A 25,139-nucleotide genomic window follows, 5' to 3' on the forward strand; every position below is an offset into this window, starting at 1 on the left:
CCTTACTAACACCCCTGCCGCCTTTCGGTACCTAATTAACAACATTCTTTGAGACATCCTCGACCAATATGTGGTTGCATATCTGGATGATATTCTAATGGTCCATATGATGAAGATGTCATCAATGTAGCGCAAGTAGAGGAGGGGCACTAGGGGACGAGAGCTGAGGAATACAATGCATTGATGTTCTTCCTGAAAACACCATCCTGGCCACCATGGATGTAGAAGCACTTTATACCAATATTCCACATGAGGATGGACTACAAGCTGTCAAGAACAGTATCCCTGATGAGGCCACAGCAAGCCTGGTGGCTGAGCTTTGTGACTTTGTCCTCACCCACAACCACTTCAGATTTGGGGACAACTTATACCTTCAAGACAGTGGCACTGCTATGGGTACCCGCATGGCCCCACAGTATGCCAACATTTTTATGGCTGACTTAGAACAACGCTTCCTCAGCTCTCGTCCCCTAGTGCCCCTCCTCTACTTGTGCTACATTGATGACATCTTCATCATATGGACCCACGGAAAGGAGGCCCTTGAAGAATTCCACCTGGACTTCAACAATTTCCATCCCACCATCAACCTCAGCCTGGACCAGTCCACACAAGAGATCCACTTCCTGGACACTACAGTACAAATAAGTGATGGTCACATAAACACCACCCTATACCGGAAACCTACTGACCGCTATACGTACCTACATGCCTCCAGCTTCCATCCAAGACACATCACACAATCCACTGTCTACAGCCAAGCCCTAAGATACAACCGAATTTGCTCCAACCCCTCAGACAGAGACAAACACCTACAAGATCTTTATCAAGCATTGGTAAAACTACAATACCCACCTGGGGAAGTGAGGAAACAGATTGACAGAGCAAGACGGATTGAAATCACCTACTACAGGACAGGCCCAACAAGGACAATAACAGAACACCACTGGCCATCACATACAGTCCCCAGCTAAAACCTCTCCAGCGCATTATCCACGATCTACAACCTATCCTGGAAAATGATCCCTCACTCTCACAGACCTTAGGAGGCAGGCCAGTCCTCGCTTACAGACAACCCCCCAACCTGAAGCAAATACTCACCAGCAACTACACACCACACCACAGAAACACCAACCCAGGAACCAATCCCTGTAGCAAACCTCGTTGCCTACTCTGTCCCCATATCTACTCTGGCAACAGCATCAGAGGACCCAACCACATCAGCCACACCATCAGGGGCTCTGTCATAACTATAAAGGGAAGGGTAATAGCTGTCCTGTGTACAGTACTATAAATCCCTCCTGGCCAGAGACTCCAAAATCCTTTTCCCTGTAAAGGGTTAAGAAGCTCAGGTAACCTGGCTGGCATCTGACCTAAAGGACCAATAAGGGGACAAGATACTTTCAAATCTTGGGGGGGGAAGGTTTTTGTTTGTGTTCTTTGTTTGGGAGTGTGTTCGTTCTCGGGGACTGAGAGGGACCAGACATCAATCCAGGTTCTCCACATCTTTCTAAACAAGCCTCTCCTATTTCAAACTTGTAAGTAAATAGCCAGGCAAGGCGTGTTAGTTTTCCTTTGTTTTTCTCAACTTGTAAATGTACCTTTTACTAGAGTGTTTCTCTTTGTTTGCTGTACTTTGAACCTGAGACTAGAGGGGAGTCCTCTGAGCTCTTTAAGTTTGATTACCCTGTAAGGTTGATTTCCATACTGATTTTACAGAGATGATTTTTACCTTTTTCTTTAATTAAAAACCTTCTTTTTAAGAACCTGATTGATTTTTTCCTTGTTTTAGATCCAAAGGGGTTTTGGATCTTGATTCACCAGGAGTTGGTGGGAGGAAGGAGGGGAATGGTTAATTTCCCCTTGTTTTAAATCCAAGGGGTTGGATTTGTTTTCACCAGGGATTTGGTGAAGGTTTTTCAAGGTTTCCCAGGGAGGGAATCCATTGAAAATGGTGGCAGCCGAACCAGAGCTAAGCTGGTAATTAAGCTTAGAAGTTTTTATGCAGGCCCCTACATTTGTACCCTAAAGTTCAAAGTGGGGATCTCAGTCCTGACATGGTGGCAGCGGTGGGATCATTTTAAACCCAAAAGCCAGTGATTTTTTTTTTTTCCTTCTAGCTGCTTGGAAAGCCGAGCTGGAAGTAGATAGATGCATATCTTATCTCTCCTTGCCTGAAGGCAGAGGTGTTAAGTTTTTTTTACAGGTCCTTTGTTAAGAGAAGGGTTCAATTAGCAAATGACTGGTAAAAGGTATTTACAAGCTGAATTGTTTTTTTTTATTTTTACATCCTCGGGAGTAGCTAGTTAGAAAGTTACTGTTAACTCTGCAGCAGCCAGAGCTGAGAGCTTCCCAGTTTGTCAACTGCAAAGGGGGTTACCCAGCACAAGAAAACAGGAAAATGACTACCAAAGAAGTAGCTAACAAAATAGAACTGGCCAAACTAGAAGCAGAAGAAAATGAAAGAAAACATCAGAGACTGCTTCAATTAACAAAACTCGAGACAGAGCAGAGAGAAAGAGAAGAAAAAGCCAAAAAGGAGGCCCATGAAAGAGAGATGGAGCTGGAAAAAGCCAAAGAGGAGGCTCACAAGAGAACTATGGAGCTGAAAGAAAAAGAGATGGAGGAGAGAGAAAAAGAAAGGAAGCATGAACTGGAAGTAGCAAAGGCTAAGCAGGATGCACCAGCCAATGCTAACAACCCCCCTCCAGGTACCACTTCCCATCCCAGAAAATTCCCCATCTACAAGGCAGGCGATGATACTGAGGCCTTCTTAGAAAATTTTGAAAGGGCCTGCCTTGGATACAGCATCACTGCAGACCAGTACATGGTAGAGCTGAGGCCGCAGCTCAGTGGACCCTTAGCAGAGGTGGCGGCTGAAATGCCTAAGGAACACATGAACAGTTATGAACTTTTTAAAAACAAGGCCAGACTCAGAATGGGGCTAACACCCGAGCATGCCCGTCGGCGGTTCAGAGCCCTAAAGTGGAAACCGGATGTGTCATTTACCCGTCATGCCTACCACATTAACAAAAATTGTGATGCCTGGGTATCAGGAGCAAATGTTAAATCTCTGGAAGATCTGCTTTCCCTAGTAAAAATGGAGCAGTTTTTAGAGGGTGTTCCTGAGGAAATAGAAAGGTACATCCTAGATAGGAAGCCCAAAACTGTAACTGAGGCGGGGGAGATTGGAGCCCAATGGGTGGAGGTGGCAGAAAAGAAAAAAACTAGTAGCAGTTGGAGCGAATATCAGAAGGGGCAAGCCGAAACAAAACCTTACCACCGGGGACAACCCAAGGCCCCACCCACATCCCAAGGGAAACCCCAGACGCCTTCTCACCCCACCACACCAGTCTCCACCAACCAACCTCGTCCCGGTGATACCTTAGCAGGGCGATGTTTTAAATGTAATGGACTGGGACATATAAAGGCTCACTGCCCCAAGAACCCCAACCGATTACAGTTCATTACACCCCAATCACACCAAAGATCCCCAAACCCAGATGCCTCTCTCATACCCTCGGAGCGAAGGGAAACCTTGAAAGTGGGCGGAAGGAAGGTTACCGCTTGGAGGGACACTGGGGCTCAAGTGTCAACTATCCACCAATCCCTAGTGGACCCCAAACTCATCAACCCAGAGGCTACAGTGACAATTCAACCCTTCGTGTCACAATCTGTAACCTTGCCTACAGCCACGTTGCATGTCCAGTACAAGGGCTGGTCAGGAATGTGGACTTTTGCAGTCTATGACAATTATCCCATTCCCATGCTGCTGGGGGAAGATTTGGCCAACCATGTGAAGGTAGCCAAGAGGGTGGGAATAGTCACCCGCAGCCAGGCTAAGCAAGCTTTCACCCCCATCCCTGTTCCTGAGCCGTCCACCAGGGCCCCGTCTGTGTTACCGGAGACCCAGACAAAGGTGGTGGAACTGGATCCTCTGCCAACAACTGCAACAGCCATAGTAGATCCAATCCCAGAGACCCAGCCAAAGCCAGTCCCAGAACCGGAACTGGCAACGCAACCAGCACCAGAACCATTGCCAGCCCTGAGTCCAGCCCTTGCAAACCCGTCTACAACTCCAACGCCAGAGGGCACCAGCGAGCCTAAACTGGCAGAAGCAGCAGATAACCCTACCCAAGAGGCTCAGCCAGAGCCTGAGATACCACATAGTGCACCAGCGGACAGCGGTTCACAGTCAATGAAAACAGCCCCAGCACCTGCATCGCTTCCAGAGGGACCAAGCCCCAGTCCACAGTCCAAGGAGAAACTGATGTCTCCAGCATCAAGGGAACAGTTCCAAGCCGAGCAGGAAGCAGATAACAGCCTTCAGAAAGCTTGGGCGGCGGCGCGGAGCACCCCACCGCCTCTCAGCTCTTCTAACCGATCCCGGTTTGTTGTAGAACAAGGACTTTTATACAAGGAGACTCTTTCTGGTGGGCACCAGGAAGACTGGCATCCTCAAAGGCAGTTGGTAGTTCCCACTAAGTATCGGGTAAAGCTCTTGAGCTTAGCCCATGATCATCCCAGTGGCCATTCTGGGGTGAACAGAACCAAAGACCGGTTGGGGAAGTCCTTCCACTGGGAGGGAATGGGCAAGGACGTTGCTAATTATGTCCGGTCTTGTGAGGTGTGCCAACGAGTGGGAAAACCCCAAGACCAGGTTAAAGCCCCTCTCCAGCCACTACCCATAATTGAGGTCCCATTTCAGCGCGTAGCTGTGGATATTCTGGGTCCTTTCCCAAAGAAGACACCCAGAGGAAAGCAGTACGTACTGACTTTCATGGATTTTGCTACCCGATGGCCGGAAGCAGTACCCTTAAGCAACACCAGGGCTAAAGGTGTGTGCCAGGCATTAACAGACATTTTTGCCAGGGTAGGTTGGCCCTCCGACATCCTTACAGATTCGGGAACTAACTTCCTGGCAGGAACCATGGAAAACCTGTGGGAAGCTCATGGGGTGAATCACTTGGTTGCCACCCCTTACCACCATGAAACCAATGGCCTGGTGGAGAGGTTTAATGGAACTTTGGGGGCCATAATACGTAAATTTGTAAATAAACACTCCAATAATTGGGACCTAGTTTTGCAGCAGTTGCTTTTTGCCTACAGGGCTGTACCACATCCCAGTTTAGGGTTTTCACCATTTGAACTTGTGTATGGCCGTGAGGTTAAGGGGCCATTACAGTTGGTGAAGCAACAATGGGAGGGGTTTACGCCTTCTCCAGAAACAAACATTCTAAACTTTGTAAGCAACCTACAAAACACCCTCCGACATTCTTTGGCCCTTGCTAAAAAAAACCTAAAGGATGCTCAGGAAGAGCAAAAGGCCTGGTATGATAAACATTCCAGAGAACGGTCCTTCAAAGTAGGAGACCAAGTCAGGGTCTTAAAGGCAATCCAGGCCCATAAAATGGAAGCGTCGTGGGAAGGACCATTCACGGTCCAGGAGCGCCTAGGAGCTGTTAACTATCTCATAACCTCCCCCACCTCCAACATAAAGCCTAAAGTATACCATGTTAATTCTCTTAAGCCCTTTTATTCCAGAGAATTAAACGTTTGCCAGTTTACAGCCCAGGAAACAAATAACGCGGAGTGGCCTGAAGGTGTCTACTACGAAGGAAAAAAGGATGGTGGCGTGGAAGAGGTGAACCTCTCCATGACCCTTGGACGTCTGCAGCGACAGCAGATCAAGGAGCTGTGCACAAGCTTTGCACCAATTTTCTCAGCCACTCCAGGATGGACCAAACGGGCATACCACTCCATTGACACAGGTAATGCTCACCCTATTAGAACCCCACCCTACCGGGAGTCACCTCATGCCAAAACTGCTATACAAAGGGAGATCCAGGACATGCTACAAATGGGTATAATCCGCCCCTCTAAGAGTGCATGGGCATCTCCAGTGGTTCTAGTTCCCAAACCAGATGGGGAAATACGCTTTTGCGTGAACTACCGTAAGCTAAATGCTGTAACTCGTCCTGACAACTATCCAATGCCACGCACAGATGAGCTATTGGAGAAATTGGGACATGCCCAATTCATCTCTACTTTAGACTTAACCAAGGGGTACTGGCAAGTACCACTAGATGAACCCGCTAAGGAAAGGTCAGCCTTCGTCACCCAGGCAGGGGTGTATAAATTCAATGTACTCCCTTTCGGGTTGCAAAATGCACCCGCCACCTTCCAAAGACTTGTAGATGGTCTCCTAGCGGGATTGGAAGAATCTGCAGTTGCCTACCTCGATGATGTGGCCATTTTTTCTGATTCATAAGCAGAGCACATGGAGCACCTAAAAAAAGTTTTCGAGCGCATCCAGCAGGCAGGACTAACTGTTAAGGCTAAAAAGTGTCAAATAGGCCAAAACAAAGTAACTTACCTGGGGCACCAGGTGGGTCAAGGAACTATAAATCCCATACAGGCCAAAGTGGATGCTATCCAAAAGTGGCCGGTTCCAAAGTCTAAAAAACAGGTCCAATCCTTCTTAGGCTTGGCTGGATATTATAGGCAATTTGTACCCCACTACAGCCAAATCGCCGCCCCGCTGACAGACCTAACCAGAAAGAAACAGCCAAATGCAGTTCAGTGGACTAATGAGTGTCAAAAGGCCTTTAACCAGCTTAAGGCAACACTCATGTCTGACCCTGTGCTAAGGGCCCCAGACTTTGACAAACCGTTCCAAGTAACCACAGATGCGTCCGAGCGAGGCGTGGGAGCAGTTTTAATGCAGGAAGGACCGGATCAAGAATTCCATCCTGTCGTATTTCTCAGTAAAAAACTGTCTGAGAGGGAAAGCCATTGGTCAATCAGCAAAAAGGAATGCTATGCCATTGTGTATGCGCTGGAAAAGCTACGCCCATATGTTTGGGGACGGCGTTTCCAACTACAAACAGACCATGCTGCGCTACAGTGGCTTCATACCGCCAAGGGAAATAACAAAAAAATTCTTCGGTGGAGTTTAGCTCTCCAAGATTTTGATTTTAAAATACAACACATTTCGGGAGCTTCTAACAAAGTGGCTGATGCACTCTCCCGGAAAAGTTTCCCAAAGTTAACTGGTTAACAATTGTTTTTGAAATAAAACATATTGTTAGTTTTTATATAATCAGTAGTATGTCTAAAGGTACATGTGTCTTATTAACTCTGTTTTCTCCTAGAACTCCAGGAAGAAATCACAGCCAGTGTGGAACCAAACATCCAACACTATCTGTGATTTGGGGGGCGTGTCATAACTATAAAGGGAAGGGTAATAGCTGTCCTGTGTACAGTACTATAAATCCCTCCTGGCCAGAGACTCCAAAATCCTTTTCCCTGTAAAGGGTTAAGAAGCTCAGGTAACCTGGCTGGCATCTGACCTAAAGGACCAATAAGGGGACAAGATACTTTCAAATCTTGGGGGGGGAAGGTTTTTGTTTGTGTTCTTTGTTTGGGAGTGTGTTCGTTCTCGGGGACTGAGAGGGACCAGACATCAATCCAGGTTCTCCACATCTTTCTAAACAAGCCTCTCCTATTTCAAACTTGTAAGTAAATAGCCAGGCAAGGCGTGTTAGTTTTCCTTTGTTTTTCTCAACTTGTAAATGTACCTTTTACTAGAGTGTTTCTCTTTGTTTGCTGTACTTTGAACCTGAGACTAGAGGGGAGACCTCTGAGCTCTTTAAGTTTGATTACCCTGTAAGGTTGATTTCCATACTGATTTTACAGAGATGATTTTTACCTTTTTCTTTAATTAAAAACCTTCTTTTTAAGAACCTGATTGATTTTTTCCTTGTTTTAGATCCAAAGGGGTTTTGGATCTTGATTCACCAGGAGTTGGTGGGAGGAAGGAGGGGAATGGTTAATTTCCCCTTGTTTTAAATCCAAGGGGTTGGATTTGTTTTCACCAGGGATTTGGTGAAGGTTTTTCAAGGTTTCCCAGGGAGGGAATCCATTGAAAATGGTGGCAGCCGAACCAGAGCTAAGCTGGTAATTAAGCTTAGAAGTTTTTATGCAGGCCCCTACATTTGTACCCTAAAGTTCAAAGTGGGGATCTCAGTCCTGACAGGCTCATTCACCTGCACATCCACTAATGTCATATATGCCATCATGTGCCAGCAATGCCCCTCTGCCATGTACATTGGCCAAACCGGACAGTCCCTCCGCAAAAGAATAAATGGACACAAATCGGACATCAGGAATGGTAACATACATAAGCCAGTAAGTGAACACTTCAATCTCCCTGGTCATTCTATTACAGATTTAAAAGTCACTATCATTGAACAAAAAAACGTCAGAAACAGACTTCAAAGAGAAACAGCAGAACTAAAATTCATTTGCAAATTCAACACCATTAATCTGGGCTTGAATAGGGACTGGGAGTGGCTGGCTCATTACAGAAGCAGCTTTTCCTCTCCTGGAATTGACACCTCCTCATCCATTATTGGGAGTGGACTACATCCATCCTGATTGAATTGGCCCTGTCAAGACTGGTTCTCCACTTGTGAAGTAACTCCCTGCTTTCCATGTGTCAGTATATAATGCCTGCATCTGTTAACTTTCACTCTATGCATCCGAAGAAGTGAGGTTTTTACTCACGAAAGCTTATGCCCAAATAAATCTGTTAGTCTTTAAGGTGCCACCAGACTCCTTGTTGTTTTTGTAGATACAGACTAACACGGCTACCCCCTGATACTTGACAGTATCTGCACTGTTTCCTGAACCAATGCCAAAATCACTAGGTTGCATTACTCCTGTTAGCCGAATTTACTTATAATAATGCAAAACATGCTTCTACCAAATTCAGTCCTTTTTACTCCAAGTATGGTTTTCATCCATGGCTCCATCCCTCTGTCCCCCACCACCTGCTGCCTCACATCTGGTACAGACTATTCATAAGATCCAGGCTAACCTAAAGGAACATGTACAGCCAGAGTGGGCATACTACAGTCCGTGGGCTGGATCCGGCCCACCAGCCATTGTAAGCTAGCCCTCGAGCTCCTGCTGGGGAGCAGGGTCTGGGGCTTGCCCATTCTTCGGCAAATCATTCTGGTGGCATTTGAATGTATCCATCGATCCTGCAAGGTCCATCCAGCGCTTCATGGATGCATCCTGAAGCTGTTCCTGGATGATCTGTTTCCACCACCGCTGCCCCTGCTGCTGGTCAGACCCCTGAGACCAAGTTCCTGCCCCCTGGCCTTGTTCCTGCTCCCTTGTCTTAACCCCAGTAATGACTCTGGTTTTGACCCTTGGTGTGGCTTCTACCTGTGACACCGCTTTGACCCTGGGTGTGACTCTAGACCAAGACCATGGCTGTTGGAATTATTAATAATATTTGAAATCACTATTTATATGGGAAATCACCAATCACCAATTGAACTGTAAATTCCTTTATTAAATCCAAAGGCCAAGTGGTACTTTGAGCAGTTGCTCTAAACATGCCTAAAAAGCCTAACTAATAAGTAATTTACTACACCCAAACAGTAACAAAACATTTCTAAGCATTTGCTCAAGATACTTACCAATGGGCTAACCCCAGAGGTGCTTAGACCCATATTGGTCAGCTCCAGCGTGGTCAGGCAGGTATTAGCAATGAACCCTTTCAGAGATTATGTTTTATACCCTTTAACAAACAAGTGATGTCATTGCCAATGATTGACCGGCTAAAAACCAATCTGAGACAGTTCCCCCTCATTTCCAGTCTTAATCCAGAGAAGATTTACAACTGCCTTTCTCCCCAAGGCCTTCCTTCGTCTTGCTAGTCAGGATCTTTCTTTGGAACACAGATATATTTCCTTCACCAAAGCTAAGCTAACTTTAATTCTTCAATTTTATACTTATCCTGCAGCAACTCTTCTCTGGGCTTTTTACCATGTATGGGCCCTGACAGAACTTGTCTGACCCTTCTGGGCACATGGGGAATTATTGGAAGGTACGCAAGGACGAGCACCACTGGCATGGAGCAAGCCTGTGCCCACACTGCAGAATGGTTGTGTTAGTAGCCGACAAGTTGTGCTCACTTGGCTATGCCCCTGGTGAGCCAGCTTACTCGAGCGAAGGGGTTTAGCAGGGGACAGGATTCAAGTTGACCTGAGTTAACTTTTGCAGTGAAGGCAGGGCCTCAGATATGATTACATCAAGGGACACTGCTCCTAACAAGACCTCCTGTGGACGTCGGTATTTTCCATCTGTCTTGTAACAGGCTTGCCTAAGCTTAACAGTTGCACAGTTTTAGCTCTCTGTTCACACATTTCTGATGATACCGTGTTTTACCTAAAGGAAACGTATATTTGCATTATTGCTTTAGAAAATCTGGTGATATCTCAGGTGATTGTATCTTTCACATCACCCTTAGGTGTTGTGTAGGTTGGGATCTTGGTACTACTCTATTTCTTTCATTTGCCTTATTCATTATCATAGTGAATATTCTTATTTTTGCAAATCTCTCTCATGCTGCAGAGACCCTTATATTGATCCATCAGTAGGGCCTTGGGGGTACAGTAAGAAGAAAAGCTCCAGGATCTAATTATTATTAAACAAGGATATTGCAGGGGTACCCAGAGGCCCCAGACAGGCCTTGTTATATTAGGGACCAAGAAGAAAATGTGCAGATCTCTGTTCATAGAATATCAGGGTTGGAAGGGACCTCAGGGGGGAGGGATAGCTCAGTGGTTTGCACATTGGCCTGCTAAACCCAGGCTTGTGAGGTCAATCCTTGAGGGGACCATTTAGGGATCTGGGGCCAAAAAAAAAAAAAAAGTTGGGGATTGGTCCTGCTTTGAGCAGGGGCTTGGACTAGATACCTCCTGAGGTCTCTTCCGACCCTGATATTCTATGATCTAGTCCAATCCCCAACTAAATCCTCCCAGCCAGGGCTTTGTCAAGCCTGACCTTAAAAACCTCCAATGATGGAGATTCCACCACCTCCCTAGGGAACCCAGTCCAGTGCTTCACCACCCTCCTAGTGAAAAAGTTTTTCCTAATATCCAACCTAGACCTCCCCCACTGCAACTTGAGACCATTGCTCCTTGTTCTGTCATCTGCCACCACTGAGAACAGTCTAGATCAGAGGTTCCCAAAGTGGGCGATACCGCCCCCGGGGAGCGCTGGAACGATCCAGGGGGGCAGTAGTAGCCTCGGGTGCAATTGGGGGGCGTTGAATAAAAATAAGGGGGTGGTGGAAGCATAAAGAAAGAAGAGAATATAAGAAAATTTTGAAAAACCGTTCGTACATGTTTCATCTGTTGTGTAACATAGAGTTAAAGTTGTAGTGATTACTTTATTTTCCAAATAAATTCACAAATTATAACCGATCAAGTGTCAAGTCCACCAACAGCTCTTAACAAGCAAGTGTTGGCAGGCGAGCGTGTCGCCATTGTCGGGAAGTCCAGCATGCATCGGCAGGAATATGTGCGTGTAATGACTTGTTTACAATACGATACTATAAATAGGCGACATGTATGAAATCTAATTTAGATTGTTTCTGAATTGTGTAAAAAGCAGTTAACAATAGTGCAAAAAGTATTTAAATTTTTTTATTCATATTCGATACCTGCGATCTTTACGGATTATGGATCACATACAAAGCAAATTGTATTATTGCGGATACAGACTAACACGGCTGTTACTCTGAAACTTGTATTATTGTTGTTTCAATAAAACAGCAATTTACACGTGAGTATTTTTATACATTTTCTTATATATCTACCATACGTTTCTGTGTCTCTAGTGCTTACTAATAATAAAATCGTAGCAGGCTTGTGTCGGTACAGTACTATTTGAAGTGTACAGTCAATATATTTGTCATATTTTTATTACAATATTAACGAAAACAGGGGAATGAAATCGTAAAAAAACTATTAACTATTAACATTTATTTATATCTATCGACTCATCTGTGTTAATTGGTAAATAAGGTGTGTGTTAATAAGGAACAATTATTTAAATAAGGACAAACTAAATTAAAACTATTAACTGATTTTTAATTGCATATTGATTATTTTTTAAATTAATTATTTCTTGATAAATGTAGTTTGATATTTGACAATTTAATATCAAATACATATATCTAATGCTGAGCAAAGAACAGTTTATTAGTTTCATTAGTATTTTAGTTTGGTTGTCTTTTGCCATCTTACGCAAAAACCACTGTATACCTGATGTCGTGGGCGATATTCTAATAACACAACTATTGCAAAAAATTTTGGTTCCGGCGAGAGAAATTGCACTTTTTAAATTATATAAATTGTTATATATCTTGATAATTTTATACCCTTATTATGATAAATAAACACATACATTTTATTTCTTTTACAGATAATATCATGGCTGAACCCAAGAAAAAATGTAGACAATATAGTATTGAATATTTGAACTATGGCTTTATTCAGTCGCCTACAAACAATACATTACCGATGTGCCTGATTTGCCAAAAAGTTTTATCAAATGAAGCTATGAAGCCTTCAAGACTACAAGAACATTTGACAAAAGTTCATGCTGATAAGAAAGATAAGGATTTATCTTATTTTCAAGCACTTAAAGAAAATTTTTTGAGACAGCCAACATTGGCAAAACTCTTTTCAAAAGCATCCAAAGAAGATGACGATGGGTTGCGTGCTTCTTACAACATTTCGTTACTGATTGCTAAATCGGGAAAACCGCATACTATTGGTGAAGAACTAATTCTACTGGCTATAAGTGAGGTAATACGCACTATGCTACCCAAGCCAGCGTCTGATATTACCAAGAAAATTTCTTTGAGCAATAATACAGTGTAAAGAAGAATTGATGAAATGGTTCAAGATGTTGAAGACTCATTATGTGAGTATTTAAAAACATCCCAGTTCTCTATACAGCTTGATGAGTCAACTTTGCCAGGAAATGAAGCCTTACTTTTAGCATACATGCGATTCATAAAAGAAGAAAAAATTTGCCAAGCATTATTATTTGCTAAAAATTTGCAAACTGATACTAAAGGAGAATCGATATTTCATGCATTGGAGGAGTTTTTTAAAGAAAAAGAAATCCCCCTGAGTAATATCTTGTCAGTTGCTACTGATGGTGCTCCAGTGATGATAGGGCGCTACAGGGGTTTTCTTGCATATTTAAAAAAAGTGGTTCCGAATGTATTCGCTGTACACTGTGTCATTCATCGTCAACATTTAGTTTCCAAAGATCTGAGTGAACACCTACATAGGTCATTACGTTATGTCATTAAAGCAATCAACAAAATCAGAAGCAATTCATTGAATGACAGATTGTTTGGACAACTTTGTATTGAAAACGATGAAGAATTCAATCGCTAGCTGCTTCATACAGAAGTTTGTTGGCTATCAAAAGGTGCCTGTTTGGATCGGTTTTATAAACTCTTTGACTCAGTGCTAGAGTTCCTAGAAAGCAAAGATGATGCTTTACGAGCCAACTTGATTGATTCCAAAAATGACATCGCTTATTTGACAGACTTGTTTAATAAATTTAATGAAACAAATTTACAGCTCCAAGGCGATGAGCTGAATTTAATCAAAACAAAAACTGTTATTTCCGCGTTTGTGGCAAAACTTTTTCTGTACAAACAAAATTTAGGATGAGGAGAATTCAGCCAGTTTCCAAATTTATCAACAGTAGAAAAACATGATGAAGATTGCTTACCTATTGTCAGCACTTGGAGGCTCTCCATTCTGACTTCAATCAACGATTTGAAGATATTCTTAAAAGGAACATACCCGATTGGGTTTTGGACCCTTTCTCAAGTACAAACACAGAAGAATCTGCAAAATTACAAGAAGACCTGATAGAAGTAACAACAAATGAGGAATTGAAATTTAAATTCAAAGACGGCTACCAACAGTTCTGGCTGCAAAAGCAGAGACCTCTACTTTATCCTGGATTATGGGTTATAGTACAAAAGTTTTTAATTGCATTTCCTTCATCATATTTAGTGGAACGTGGGTTCAGTGCGGTCACAAATCTGTTAACTAAAAAAAGGAACCGACTGCAAATAGCTCATCGCGGGGATTTAAGAATACTGCTGACAAAAATAGAGCCGAACGTTAATAAATTGATAGCACCAGGTTCATCCTTCTCATTAGGATTATTTTTAATGTTATTCGTAATTTTTATTTTAATATTATCCTTCGTTATCTTAATTTTCTGTGTAATGAGAATGTTACTATGGATGATTTTAATAAATAATTTTATAATTTCAAGCTTCAAAGTGTCTTATTTACAACAACATCTTTCTTTACTATAGTGTAGGACGTAGGTAGAAATATAGATACATAAAAGAACGCAAATTTGTCACTGCATCTTTCTGTTTGTTCGCTTAAAGAAGGTAGATTTCCAGGGGGGCACGGAGTAATTTTTTTTCTGAAAAGGGGGCGGTCGGCCAAATAAGTTTGGGAACCTCTGGTCTAGATCCATCCTCTTTGGAACCCCCCCTTCAGGTAGTTGAAGGCTGCTATCAAATCCCCCCTCATTCTTCTCTTCTGCAGACTAAACAATCCCAGTTCCCTCAGCCTCTCCTCGTAAATCATGTGCTCCAGCCCCCTAATCATTTTTGTTGCCCTCCGTTGGACTCTTTCCAATTTTTCCACATCCTTCTTGTAGGGTGGGGCCCAAAACTGGACACAGTACTCCAGATGAGGCCTCACCAATGCCAAATAGAGGGGAATGATCATGTCCCTCGATCTGCTGGCAATGCCCCTACTTATACAGCCCCAAATGCCGTTAGCCTTCTTGGCAACAAGGGCACACTGTTGACTCATACCCAGCTTCCCGTCCACTGAAACCCCTAGGTCCTTTTCTGCAGATCCTAGTTCCAGTCACTGCTGTCAGCCTACTAAAGCCCAAGTGTGGGACCCACAGCAGGGACCCTCGACCTGCGACCCTGTGCAAAGCACGTATACCCCAAATGACAGCTCTGTAGGATTGACCATCCAGGACTGGCTTTCTGAGCTGTGTGAACTAATGCAACTCTCCCTCCTCTAACCTCTGATTCCATGTCCACGTGGAGCACTGCGGAGAGTGTACCTGGTGCAACCACATAGCAATGAAGGGGTTAACCTATGCATGTTTTTGTCATCAACCTTTCTTCCAGCCAACTAGAAAGCTTGGATTAACTAGTCTAAGATGTCACTTTCCATTAAGGCGAATGGGTCCCAAATAGCAGTGTAACACTGGTTTTCCCTTTGGGATTATGTGAGAGAGAGGTCTCTGATTCTGATCTGGTTTCTGGTGGGTTCTGAACCTGGCAAAGGGAAATGATTTTGCAGAACAAGGAAGATCACTAATGATGACTACTAGCAACCTCGGGAATATTAGCAGCATCAAAGAGACATTTTGCTCGGAGTGGAACTTTCTGGACCTCTAAAGAGGATCATGTGGGAACGTATTAAAAAAGCCTCATTAAACTCACTTTCCGTTAGCTGCTCGGCCATCTGGAACTGGATCCGAGCTTTCTGGAGAAAGAATGGCCTGTTGACTCTTTCGATGCTCTCTGTTGTAACTGGATGCCTGCTCGGATTTTTGCTGAGGGTTTTGGAGCTGACAGACCTGGTAAGTGGCAGAAACATGTTGTATGTGCAGAAAAATTGGGGTGGGATCACGGGGCGGGTTAAAGGAACTATTGCTATAAAACTTCTTTTGTGTAGAAATTAAACCTCACGCTATAAATTGTACAGAGAAAAACACCCGTTCATCTCACCCCTGCTCCCCAGCACAGCTCTAGCAGCATTAGCAGGCTCTCTTAGAACTAATGCTTATTTATTTTCACAAAACGTACTGATTGGCACAGCATGAAGGGTTAGCATAGGAATCCAAACGAAACTGCAGTTGCCAAACTAAAGGCCCTTTTGGTGAGGAGTCCTCCATGCAGTCTCAAGGTTTCTCCACTTCCTGATCTGCAGAAATCGTTCACTCACAGTGGGCCAAACCCTGCCCCTCACTCTGCCAGGGCGGTGTCCCTGGCAGAGGAACCAGCGCAGTTCCATTGCACAAGGAGGGGACAGGGCAAGCCAGCATGGTATGGAGCCCAGTTCTGCAAGGGCTCCTTGTTTGGCAATGTGCAGACAGGGGGAGGACCTGGGTGGGGAAGGGGAGACGCAGGGCTAGAGTACCCACTGCTGTCTGGCCTTTCCCTTGGAGAGGCTACAGCTGCCTTGGGGAATAGTTCTGCAGCATGGAGGGGGCAGGTTCATTTCACCACCCCCTCTCCACACATCTGCCCTGTTCCTGGTCCAGCTACTCAGGCTCGCTGCTAGGTGCAGGATTTGCTCCACTGTGCAAATGAGCCAGGTTCTGTTGTCATAGTACTCAGCACGTGCATAGCGCTTGAGGAGTCCTCCCACCAGCTCTGGGAAGTGTGTCAATAAATAGTGAGCCCCATTAGAGAGAGCTGGCAACTGAGATGAAGAGATTTGCCCAAGGCCACACCACTAGTCAGTGGCAGAGGTGGGATTAGAATTTAGCAATTTCTGATACCTGCCCTCATGCTGCCTCTCGTCTATGAGCTTCTTGTAGAGGAATTAACTGAGCCAAAATGTAATTGACTAATCCGATCTTTCAGCATTTCCCAGGACCCTTGGGACCATGGACAAGGATGCAGTGCTAATGAATAACACAAAGTTAAAAATATGTGTTAGATTACATTGGTTCTCTTAGAATATTCAACAACTTCCTCCCGATTTTTGATGTAGGCATTATTTTAGCTGGCTCTGGTGCTAGGTAGTTGAGCGGTGCCGTGGTTTGGTTGTTACCTCTCAGAGCTCTGCTCATTCTGGAACAACCTCATTTAATCTGGCAGGATTTAGAAATGTCTGTCACTTCAATTATGTCTCCCAGCATGATGCCCAGAGCAGAGATAAGCTGGTTACTTAAGTGAAGCAAGCGCCAAGCCTGGTGATTCTCAGTGACACCCCGTCTGCCATGCCTGCCAAGCGAGTCTCCCTGCCTGCTGAGCATCTGCGCCCAATGACCCACTGAGATTCAGGTTGCTGTGTTCCCGTGCCCAAGGAGCCCACGGGCCCTGGAGCTAGGGCCCTACCAAATTCACGTTCTATTTTGGACAATTTCATAGTCATGGGATTTAAAAAATCATAAATTTCATGATTTCAACTATTTAAACCTGAAATTTCACGGTGTTGTAATTGAACGGGCCTCGACCCAAAAAGGAGTTGTGGGGTGCTCACAAGTACTGCTACCATCAGAGGTGATGCAAGGGAGGGGTAGGAATGGTCACATGCCCCTCCCCAGATGCCATAGTGGGTGGGGAGTTACAGCTGTGCTCAGGTACGGGCCTCAGGTCAGAAGGAGAGTACCTTGCCTGTGCTCTGCGGCTGCTGGCCCTGCCCTGGTTATGGGGCAAATTGGGAGGGAGCAGGGAGGAAGGGGGGGGGGGCTGCCGGGAACACTGGGGATGATCGTGGGGATCATGGGGAGGAATGGGGGCAGGGCTGGGAGTCTGGGGTCGGGGGTGGTCGCAGTAAGGAAACAGCCATGTGGCCTGTATGGATGGGCATCTGTTGTTTTTTTTAAAGAAGGAAACAAAGAGAAGGGCTGAGCACCTCTCTGGCTTGTAGGGAAAGAGTTGGGCAGAGTCTGTGTATGTTGTGGTAGCTTGGGGCGAATGCTCGCTCACTCACTCCATTGCCCTCCAGAATCCCAGGTCAGAATTCAAATACCCTGGATTTCCTCCCTCACATGATGACTCTTGTCTGCAGACAAGTGAACTTCACGTTGCTAAGGCCCCTACTATTGGGGGTGACAAGAGCAGCTCAAGGTCATGGCCAGTTCTCTGGGCTGGGGTGTGTCTGCTCGAGCTCTCTGGTTGGATGCTCAAGTGATTTGAACTGGGACTTTCTAACATGCCCAATGCCCCTTCCTTGTTTCCTTGCCCCTCTTCTGAACGGGCAGGTGTAAACGGGGGAAATAGGCTGTGTTTAAAAACGTGTTTGCGAACATGCTTGAACTATCACATTTTTCAATACAATCTATTTCCTAGTCTAGACAGGGTGGGCCAATGTCAGATCCCCACATTCCATTCTTCCCTCAGGTACAGGCTTTAAAGAGGGAAATTGCTCTATTATATAGTAAGCAGGGCTGTGGGTGTGTTTCCAGCAATGTCTCTTTTGGTTTTCATTATTCACCCTCTCTCCTAGCCTTGAGACAGAAGCAGTTGCTGACTCTAGACTCCTCTGAGAGCCACAAACCCCTCTCCTGTTTTTGCTGGGAGTGAGGTTTGAATCTAATGCTGGAAGAGCTGTACAGCATGTTTAGCTGATGGCCTCCTTTCGCGCTATGCCTTAGCAGCACATTCCATTAGATTGGTTTGCTGTAGGGCTACAGCGTACGTGTCCTATTCCCAGAGTAGCACTGTGGTGGGCTTGCTACGTAACAGGAGAGCCACTTCCAGCTCACATTGGAAATACAGAAAGTAGCATTGATGGCAATGTTTCCACTGCAAAGAGTTTGCCAAGAAAGGATAAGGACAAAGTGTTGTTAGCTGCTCTCTCCCACCAGATGCAAAGTACACAACAGGTGTGCAGCGATCCTGAGTGTTACCTTACTGCACCCATCCCTGCCGTGGCTGAGTGTTACATGGATACATACTTCAATATTATTTCTATTACAATATGTGGATACCTAATAGCTTATAAATTGCAAGCTCTGAAAATACTGCACACAGAGTGGGGTATTAGAAGGTGTGCTGTATTGCATACCGTGGTGGGTTGGAAGGTCTGGCATATTGTGTACAGTGGGGTATTGGAAGGTATGGTATATTGTTGCCCTTTGAAAGCTAGGGGTATAATTAATCTGTTGTAATTCCACTGACTCCAGTGAAATTACACTAGGGGTAAAATTGGCCTAGTGGATTTAATTCTTTTTCTGTACTGCTGCAAAAATATCTTCTGGCGTACATTGTTCCAGAAATCCTCAGCAAACATGCATTAGTTATTGTTTGGTCCCTGCACTTTAGTGTAACAAAAACTAAAACGAAAATGAAAAGAGAAATGTAAGGCTTAAGCCATAAAGCAAGCATGTTAAATGTATAATTGAAGTAACTGAGCAACGCAATAGGTGTTTGAAAGCTGGGCTGCTAAGGAGAACCTGGTGTCTGGTGGAGAGATGCAATAGATCTGCTCTGCTGCCAAAGCAGGTCAGTGGTGATAGAGGAGGAAAAGCTGGTCTAAGATGATCACACCATTATCTGTCCCTGGTATTACAGACCTAAGGGACAGCTCTCTGCATATCAAGTCCAGGGGTCCCCTCACTCTCCTCCCATACAGCAACTTGAATGGGGAAAACCCTGTGGATTCCTGGGGCACTTCCCTGTATGCGAACAGCAGGTGGGATAAATACTTGTCCCAGTCCTGCGGGTGCTGGTCCATAAATGTTTTCAGCATCATCTTTAGGGTCCCATTGAACCTCTCCACCAGCCCGTTGGACTGAAGGTGATATGCTGAGGCTCAGGTGTGTCAGACCCCACACTTCTCCCATAAGCACTGGAGCAGGGTTGACATGAAGTTGGACCCTTGGTCCATAAGGACCTCGTTGGGGAACCCCACTCTGGTGAAAATGGTCAGCAGCGTGTCTGCCACGGTGTCTGCCTCGATAGAGGACAGGGCCAATGCCTCGGGGTAGCGCATAGTGAAATCTACCACCACTAGAATGTCTCTCTCCCTGACTGGGTCACCCTGCTGAGGGGCCCCAGTATGTCCCATAACCACCTTCTGAAAAGGCTCCTCTATGATGGGCAAAGGTCTCAGCGGGGCTTTACACTTATCCCAGGCCTTCCCCACCCTCTGGCAGGAGTCACAGGACCTGCAATGCTGTTGGACAGTGTCAAAGACCCTGGGCCAGTAAAAGTTCTGCAGCAGCCTCTGCCTGGTGCGCTGGATGCCCTGATGCCCTGAGTGGGGACTATCGTAGGCCAAGTACAACAGTCTGCGGCAGTACCTCTGGGGGACCACTAACTGCCTCCTGGCTTTCCAAGGTTCAGTTTGCCCCGAACCAGTCCAGTCCCGGTACGGGAATCCTTTGCCCCCAGGAATCTCTCCCAGCAGTCCTCCCCCTGGGATCCTGCACCGCTGTGGCCAGCAAGGGGCCTCAGCTTCTCGAAGGAGGGATCCTCCTCCAGCTCCGTCTGGAATTCAGCTGCTGGGTTTGAGGATACAGCCCTGATTGTTAGTGCCACAGTTTCCCCACCTTGGGATGGAGGCGCCGGCCCAGCCCTCGGTGCTTCGATCCCTCCCTTCAGGAGATCCCGCATCCCTTGCTGGCTCTGGCTCCGGGTAAGAACCAGGGTGCTCTGAGTGCCATCTGGCCAGTTCTCCAAGTCGTTACCCATTAGCACCTCGGTAGGCAGGTGATCGTGCACCCTGACCTCTTTGGGTCCCTTCTTAGCCTCCCATCTGCTGTTCACAAACTCATCCACCAGTGCCCCTGCACTGCGCAGATCTTTAGGCTTCTGGTCCACTAACCACATCTTAAGGTCCGGAGGGCAGATGTCATACAGCTGCTCCAACCCCACCAGGTTATACACGTCCTCTGCGGTAGTGGCCCCTGTGCCCTTCCCCTACTTACGAAGATATTCCCCTAGCAGGTTGGCGACCTCCTTGTAAGTGACACCTGGGGTCTTATGTACACCCCGGAATAGTTTCCTGTACGCCTCGGGGGTCAGTTCAAACTTCAGCAGCAAAGCCTGTTTGAATAGGTCATAGTCCTCATCTCAATACCATCTATTTGGCTGAACACCTCTATGGCCTTGGGACCCAGCAGGGGAGTCAGACAGCGAAGCCTGTCTGTGGGGTCAATCTGGTTCAGATCACAAACCTTCTGAAAGGCTGTGAGGTAAGCATCAATATTTCCCCCCCACACCTCCTTAAACTGGGGCAGCACTTTGGTATCTAAATTCCCCACAAAACTGGTGTCTCGGGGCCCTTCCCCACTTACCCCCCGGCAGGCCATCTTGGCCTGCCGCTCCTCCAACTCCAACTCGTGCTTCCGTTGTTCTGAACGGTCCTCCAGCCTCCGCTCCTCCAGCTCCTTCGCTTTCAGCTCCAGCTCCAGCCTCCGCAGCTCCTCCAAGGAGAAACCTGACTGGGGTTCCCCTGTGCTGACTGGGGAGTCGAGTCTGATAGACTCCCGGTTGCTACATAGACTGCCCCCACGGCTACTCCCTAGCTCTCCGGGCACCCCGGGAGCCCCCCTGGGGTCTGGAGCCTGTTCCTCAGACGGGTCATTCTCTACAAGCTGAGCCATCAGCTGCTCCTTAGTGAGCCGCCCCACGCTCAACCCTCTCTCCCTGCAGAGACGTGCCAGGTCGTTCTTACGGAGCTGGTTCTAGGCCAGTTCCTCACTGGTTCCTTCAATTCCCTCATTTTATCGTGGGCAGCCACTCACTGCAAAGCGCCTGCGCTTGCAGCCAACTGTCTACAGGGTGCATCCGCCAACCATCCTCTGCTACCATGTTGTCACAAACTCACAGATCATGCCCACTCTTGGCCCCGTACGGTCCTTGGGGGGAACCCCTTTCAGTGTGACAGCCCTTCTTGGGGGTCCACTCTCTCTCAGGGATTAAGCCATAGGCCCCTCCGCCTCCTGGAGCCTCTCTGAGCCTTAGCACACCTGTCTCTTGCCATGGGCCCCCTCAGGGAGTGCACTCGCTCTGGACCCCTGGGGCCTTCACTCCCAGAGGGAATAATGCAACTATGTTCTCTAGACCTGAGCGACTCTCAGCCAGCATAAAACAGGAGGGTTTATTGAGTGTTGAACACAGCACAGGAAACTCTCAGGGCCCTCAGGCCTGGCCTCCCTCAGCACAGTACATCTAAGTCTCTCCTGAATCCAAGTGGGCTCTGCGTGCTCTCTCTCTCCAGTCCCGAGCCCCCTGTGCTTTCCAGCTGGGCATCCGATATCACCTGCCCCCAAACCCCACCTCTGTCCACTGTCTTCTATCCAGGTAAACAGGGTCACTTGGACCTCCTCTCCTCTCAGCTTCCTATGTTTCCCACTGGCTGGAACCAGCTGGTCAGGTCACCGGGGTCCTCTCTTCGCAGCCCATTGTCCTCCCCCTGGCCAGAACCGGCTGTGACTCCCGAGCTGGGCCTCCAGTTCACCAGTTGCTGGGGTATCCATTCTCCAGGCCATTGGCTGGGGTCCCAAGTTCCGTTGCTGGTTCTCTGTAACAGCAAACTCCCTCTCCCATCACCTCATTAAACCAGTAATACCCAGGGAAACTGCATCCCATCCCCTCTGCATGCAAACCATTGAAAAAAACAAGAAAATCCCCCATTTCGTCACATGAGATTACGGATTTGGTTGATAAAGTTAGTATTTTGATTAAACAAACTAGAGCATATTAAAAAAAGCATGGTGCACCTTAAATGGGTTAAAAACTGGCTAAGTGACAGGTCTAAAATTGTCATTATAAATGGGGAATTGTCATTGCATAGGTATGTTTCTACTGGGGTCCTGCAGAAATCAGTTCTTGGCTGTACACTATTTTTTATCAATGACTTGGGGGTAAAAATCATCACTAATAAAATTTGCAGATGACACAAAAATTAGAGTAGTGGTAAATAATGAAGAGGGAAAGTCACTGATACCGAGCAATATGGAATTGCTTGGTAAACTGGGTACAAGCAAACAATAATTTTTAATACTGCTACATCACAAAATCATAGACACCTTGGGCTGGAAGGGACGTTGAGAAGTCACCTAGTTCAGCCCCTTGTACTGAGGCAGGACCACAGGACCTAGACCATCCCTGACAGGAGTTTGTCCAACCTGTTCTTAAAACCTCTAATGGCAGGGGTTCCACAACCTCCCATGGAAGCCTAGTCCAGTGGTATCTGTGTAGAGGTATATGACGTAAATGTAGAAGAACATAAGAACGGCCATCCTGGGTCAGAACAATGGTCCATCTAGCCCAGTATCCTGTCTTCCAACAGTGGCCAATGCATTCCTATACATCTAGGAACAAAGAATGCAGTTCCCACTTACCGGATGGGGGATGCTAACTTGGGAAGCAGTGACAAGAAGTTCATCTTGGACCACCAGGCTCCTCTCAGGAGAAGACACACACATAGACCAGGCATTTCAGCCACCTGATCCCGCTGGGACTGCTGAGCTGGGGAGAGCAGAGCAAGAGATGTGTGGTTGTGTGGCTCTGCTCAGAGACGTGAGCTAGTTCTTCTGTGCCCTAGTCAAAGCCGATATGAACAAGTAGGATATTTAGGCTGGAATTTTCAAGGAACCCTAAGGAGTTAGGTGCCCAAATCCCATTGAATTTCAATGAGGGGGGCCCCTAACGCTCTTAGGCTTCTTTGAAAATCTTAGTCTTAGAATACCCCTGGGAGCATTCATAGACACAAGTTCTCTCCAGCACTTTGTGTGAGGGCACAGCCAGCCTCTAACCATGGGGGGGAGGGGAATCTGCCCCTGAGGGAAAGTTATCCCATAACTGCTCTTGCACCTTCCTCTGAAGCATCTGGTGCTGGCCTTGAAGACAGGTTACTGGACTAGGTGGACCCCATGGCTGATCCTGCCTGGCCATTCCTGCACAGCCAAAGTTACCTGGGATGTGTTCTCAGTCAGTGTCTTCCCAGAAGGAGAGTGCAGTGCACGTTCTGGGAATGCTTTCCCCAGCACTGACTGTAGTGTGAATGCCTCGGTCAGGGAGAGAGAGAGGAGAGTGTCTGCGAAACATGAGGTAAACCACCCATTGGCTCCCCACAGTGAGTGCGTACATTGACACTGAGGTGGAGGTGGGGACCGTGGCTTCAGTGGTTCCTCTACCCCAACCTGTATGCAAGCCTGGCCCCTCCCAATGTGTCACTCAGAATTCAGGGGCTCTAGCAGAAGAATTTGGATTCCTTGCTGTATGGCGCTCCCAAGGCCAAGGTTATCGGTGATAACAATCCCTTGGGGACCAGCAAGTGGGGTTATCGCTGATAGTGATTCTAGCAGTAACTGGGGAAGAACGTTATTCATGCCGGCGATCCTTCAGCATCGGGGACGTGGGGTTATTGGTGCCAGCGATCTTCAGCGTTGGGGATGTGGGGTTATCGGTGCCGGAGATCCTTCAGCGTCAGGGGACGTGGGGTTATCGGTGCCGGAGATCCTTCATTGTCAGGGGATGTGGGGTTATTGGTGCCAGCGATCCCTCATCTCCATGGGGTGTGGTGTTATCGGTGCCAGCGATCCGTCAACGCCGGGGGTGTGGGGTTATTGGTGCCAGCGATCCCTCAGCGCCGGGGGTGTTGGATTATCGGTGCCGGCGATCCCTCATCTCCATGGGGTATGGTGTTATCGGTGCTAGCGACCCCTCAGCACCGGGGGCGTGGGGTTATCGATGCTGGCGATCCCTCAGCGCCGGGGGTGTGGGGCTATCGGTGCAGGCGATCCCTCAGCGCCAGGGGCGTGGGGTTATTGGTACTGGCGATCTCTCAAAGTGTGTGTGTGGGGGTTTTCATCAGTGCCAGCAATCCCTCAGCATCGGGGGACATGGGGTTTTCAGTGCAGCCGATCTCTCATCATGGGTGGGCATGGGTTTATTGGTGTCGGCGATCCTTCAGTGTCGGGGGCGTGGGGCTATCAGTGTGGGGAGATGGAGTTATCGGTGTCGGCAATCCGTCAGCGTGGGCCTGTGATGTGTTATCAGTGCTGGCGATCTCTCAGAATCGGGGCTGTTCGGTTATCACTGCTGACAGTCTCTCAGTGTCGGGGGATGCGGGGTTTTCAGTGCTGGCGATCTCTCAGTGTCAGGGAGTGTGGGGTTATCAATGTCGGCGATCTCTCAGTGTCAGGGAGTGTGGGGTTATCAATGTCGGTGATCCCTCAGCGTGGGGATGCATGGTGTTATCGCTGCTGGCGATTTCACAGTGTTGGGGCGAGTGGGATTATAGGTGCCAGTGATCCCTCAGCAGCGGGGGCCTGGAGTTCTTGATGCCGACGATCCCTCAGCGTTGGGGGGGGTTGGTATCGTTGCTGTTGATCTCTCAGTGTCGGGTGGGAGCATGGGGTTATCAGTGCCAGTGATCCGTCAGCATCGGGTGACAAGGGGTTATCGATTCCTCTGATCTCTCAGCATCGGGGGACTTGGGGTTATCTGTGCCAGCGATCTCTCCGCGTCGCAGGGTGTGGGGTTATCAGTGCTAGTGATCTTTCAACATTGC

General features: G+C 47.0%; 1 protein-coding gene across 1 annotated transcript in view; it reads left to right on the forward strand.

Moving 5' to 3' along the window:
- Window positions 1-15,342: 15,342 nt before the first annotated feature.
- LOC128828748 (excitatory amino acid transporter 5-like) overlaps window positions 15,343-25,139 on the forward strand; it is a 78,466-nt gene continuing 68,669 nt past the window's right edge. The window contains exon 1 of the mRNA XM_054013671.1: window positions 15,343-15,519. Within this exon, the coding sequence (XP_053869646.1) occupies window positions 15,343-15,519 (177 nt within the window). The remainder of the gene's footprint in view (window positions 15,520-25,139) is intronic.

The sequence above is a fragment of the Malaclemys terrapin genome, chromosome 24 (genome assembly GCF_027887155.1).
Source record: "Malaclemys terrapin pileata isolate rMalTer1 chromosome 24, rMalTer1.hap1, whole genome shotgun sequence".
Lineage (NCBI taxonomy): Eukaryota > Metazoa > Chordata > Testudines > Emydidae > Malaclemys > Malaclemys terrapin.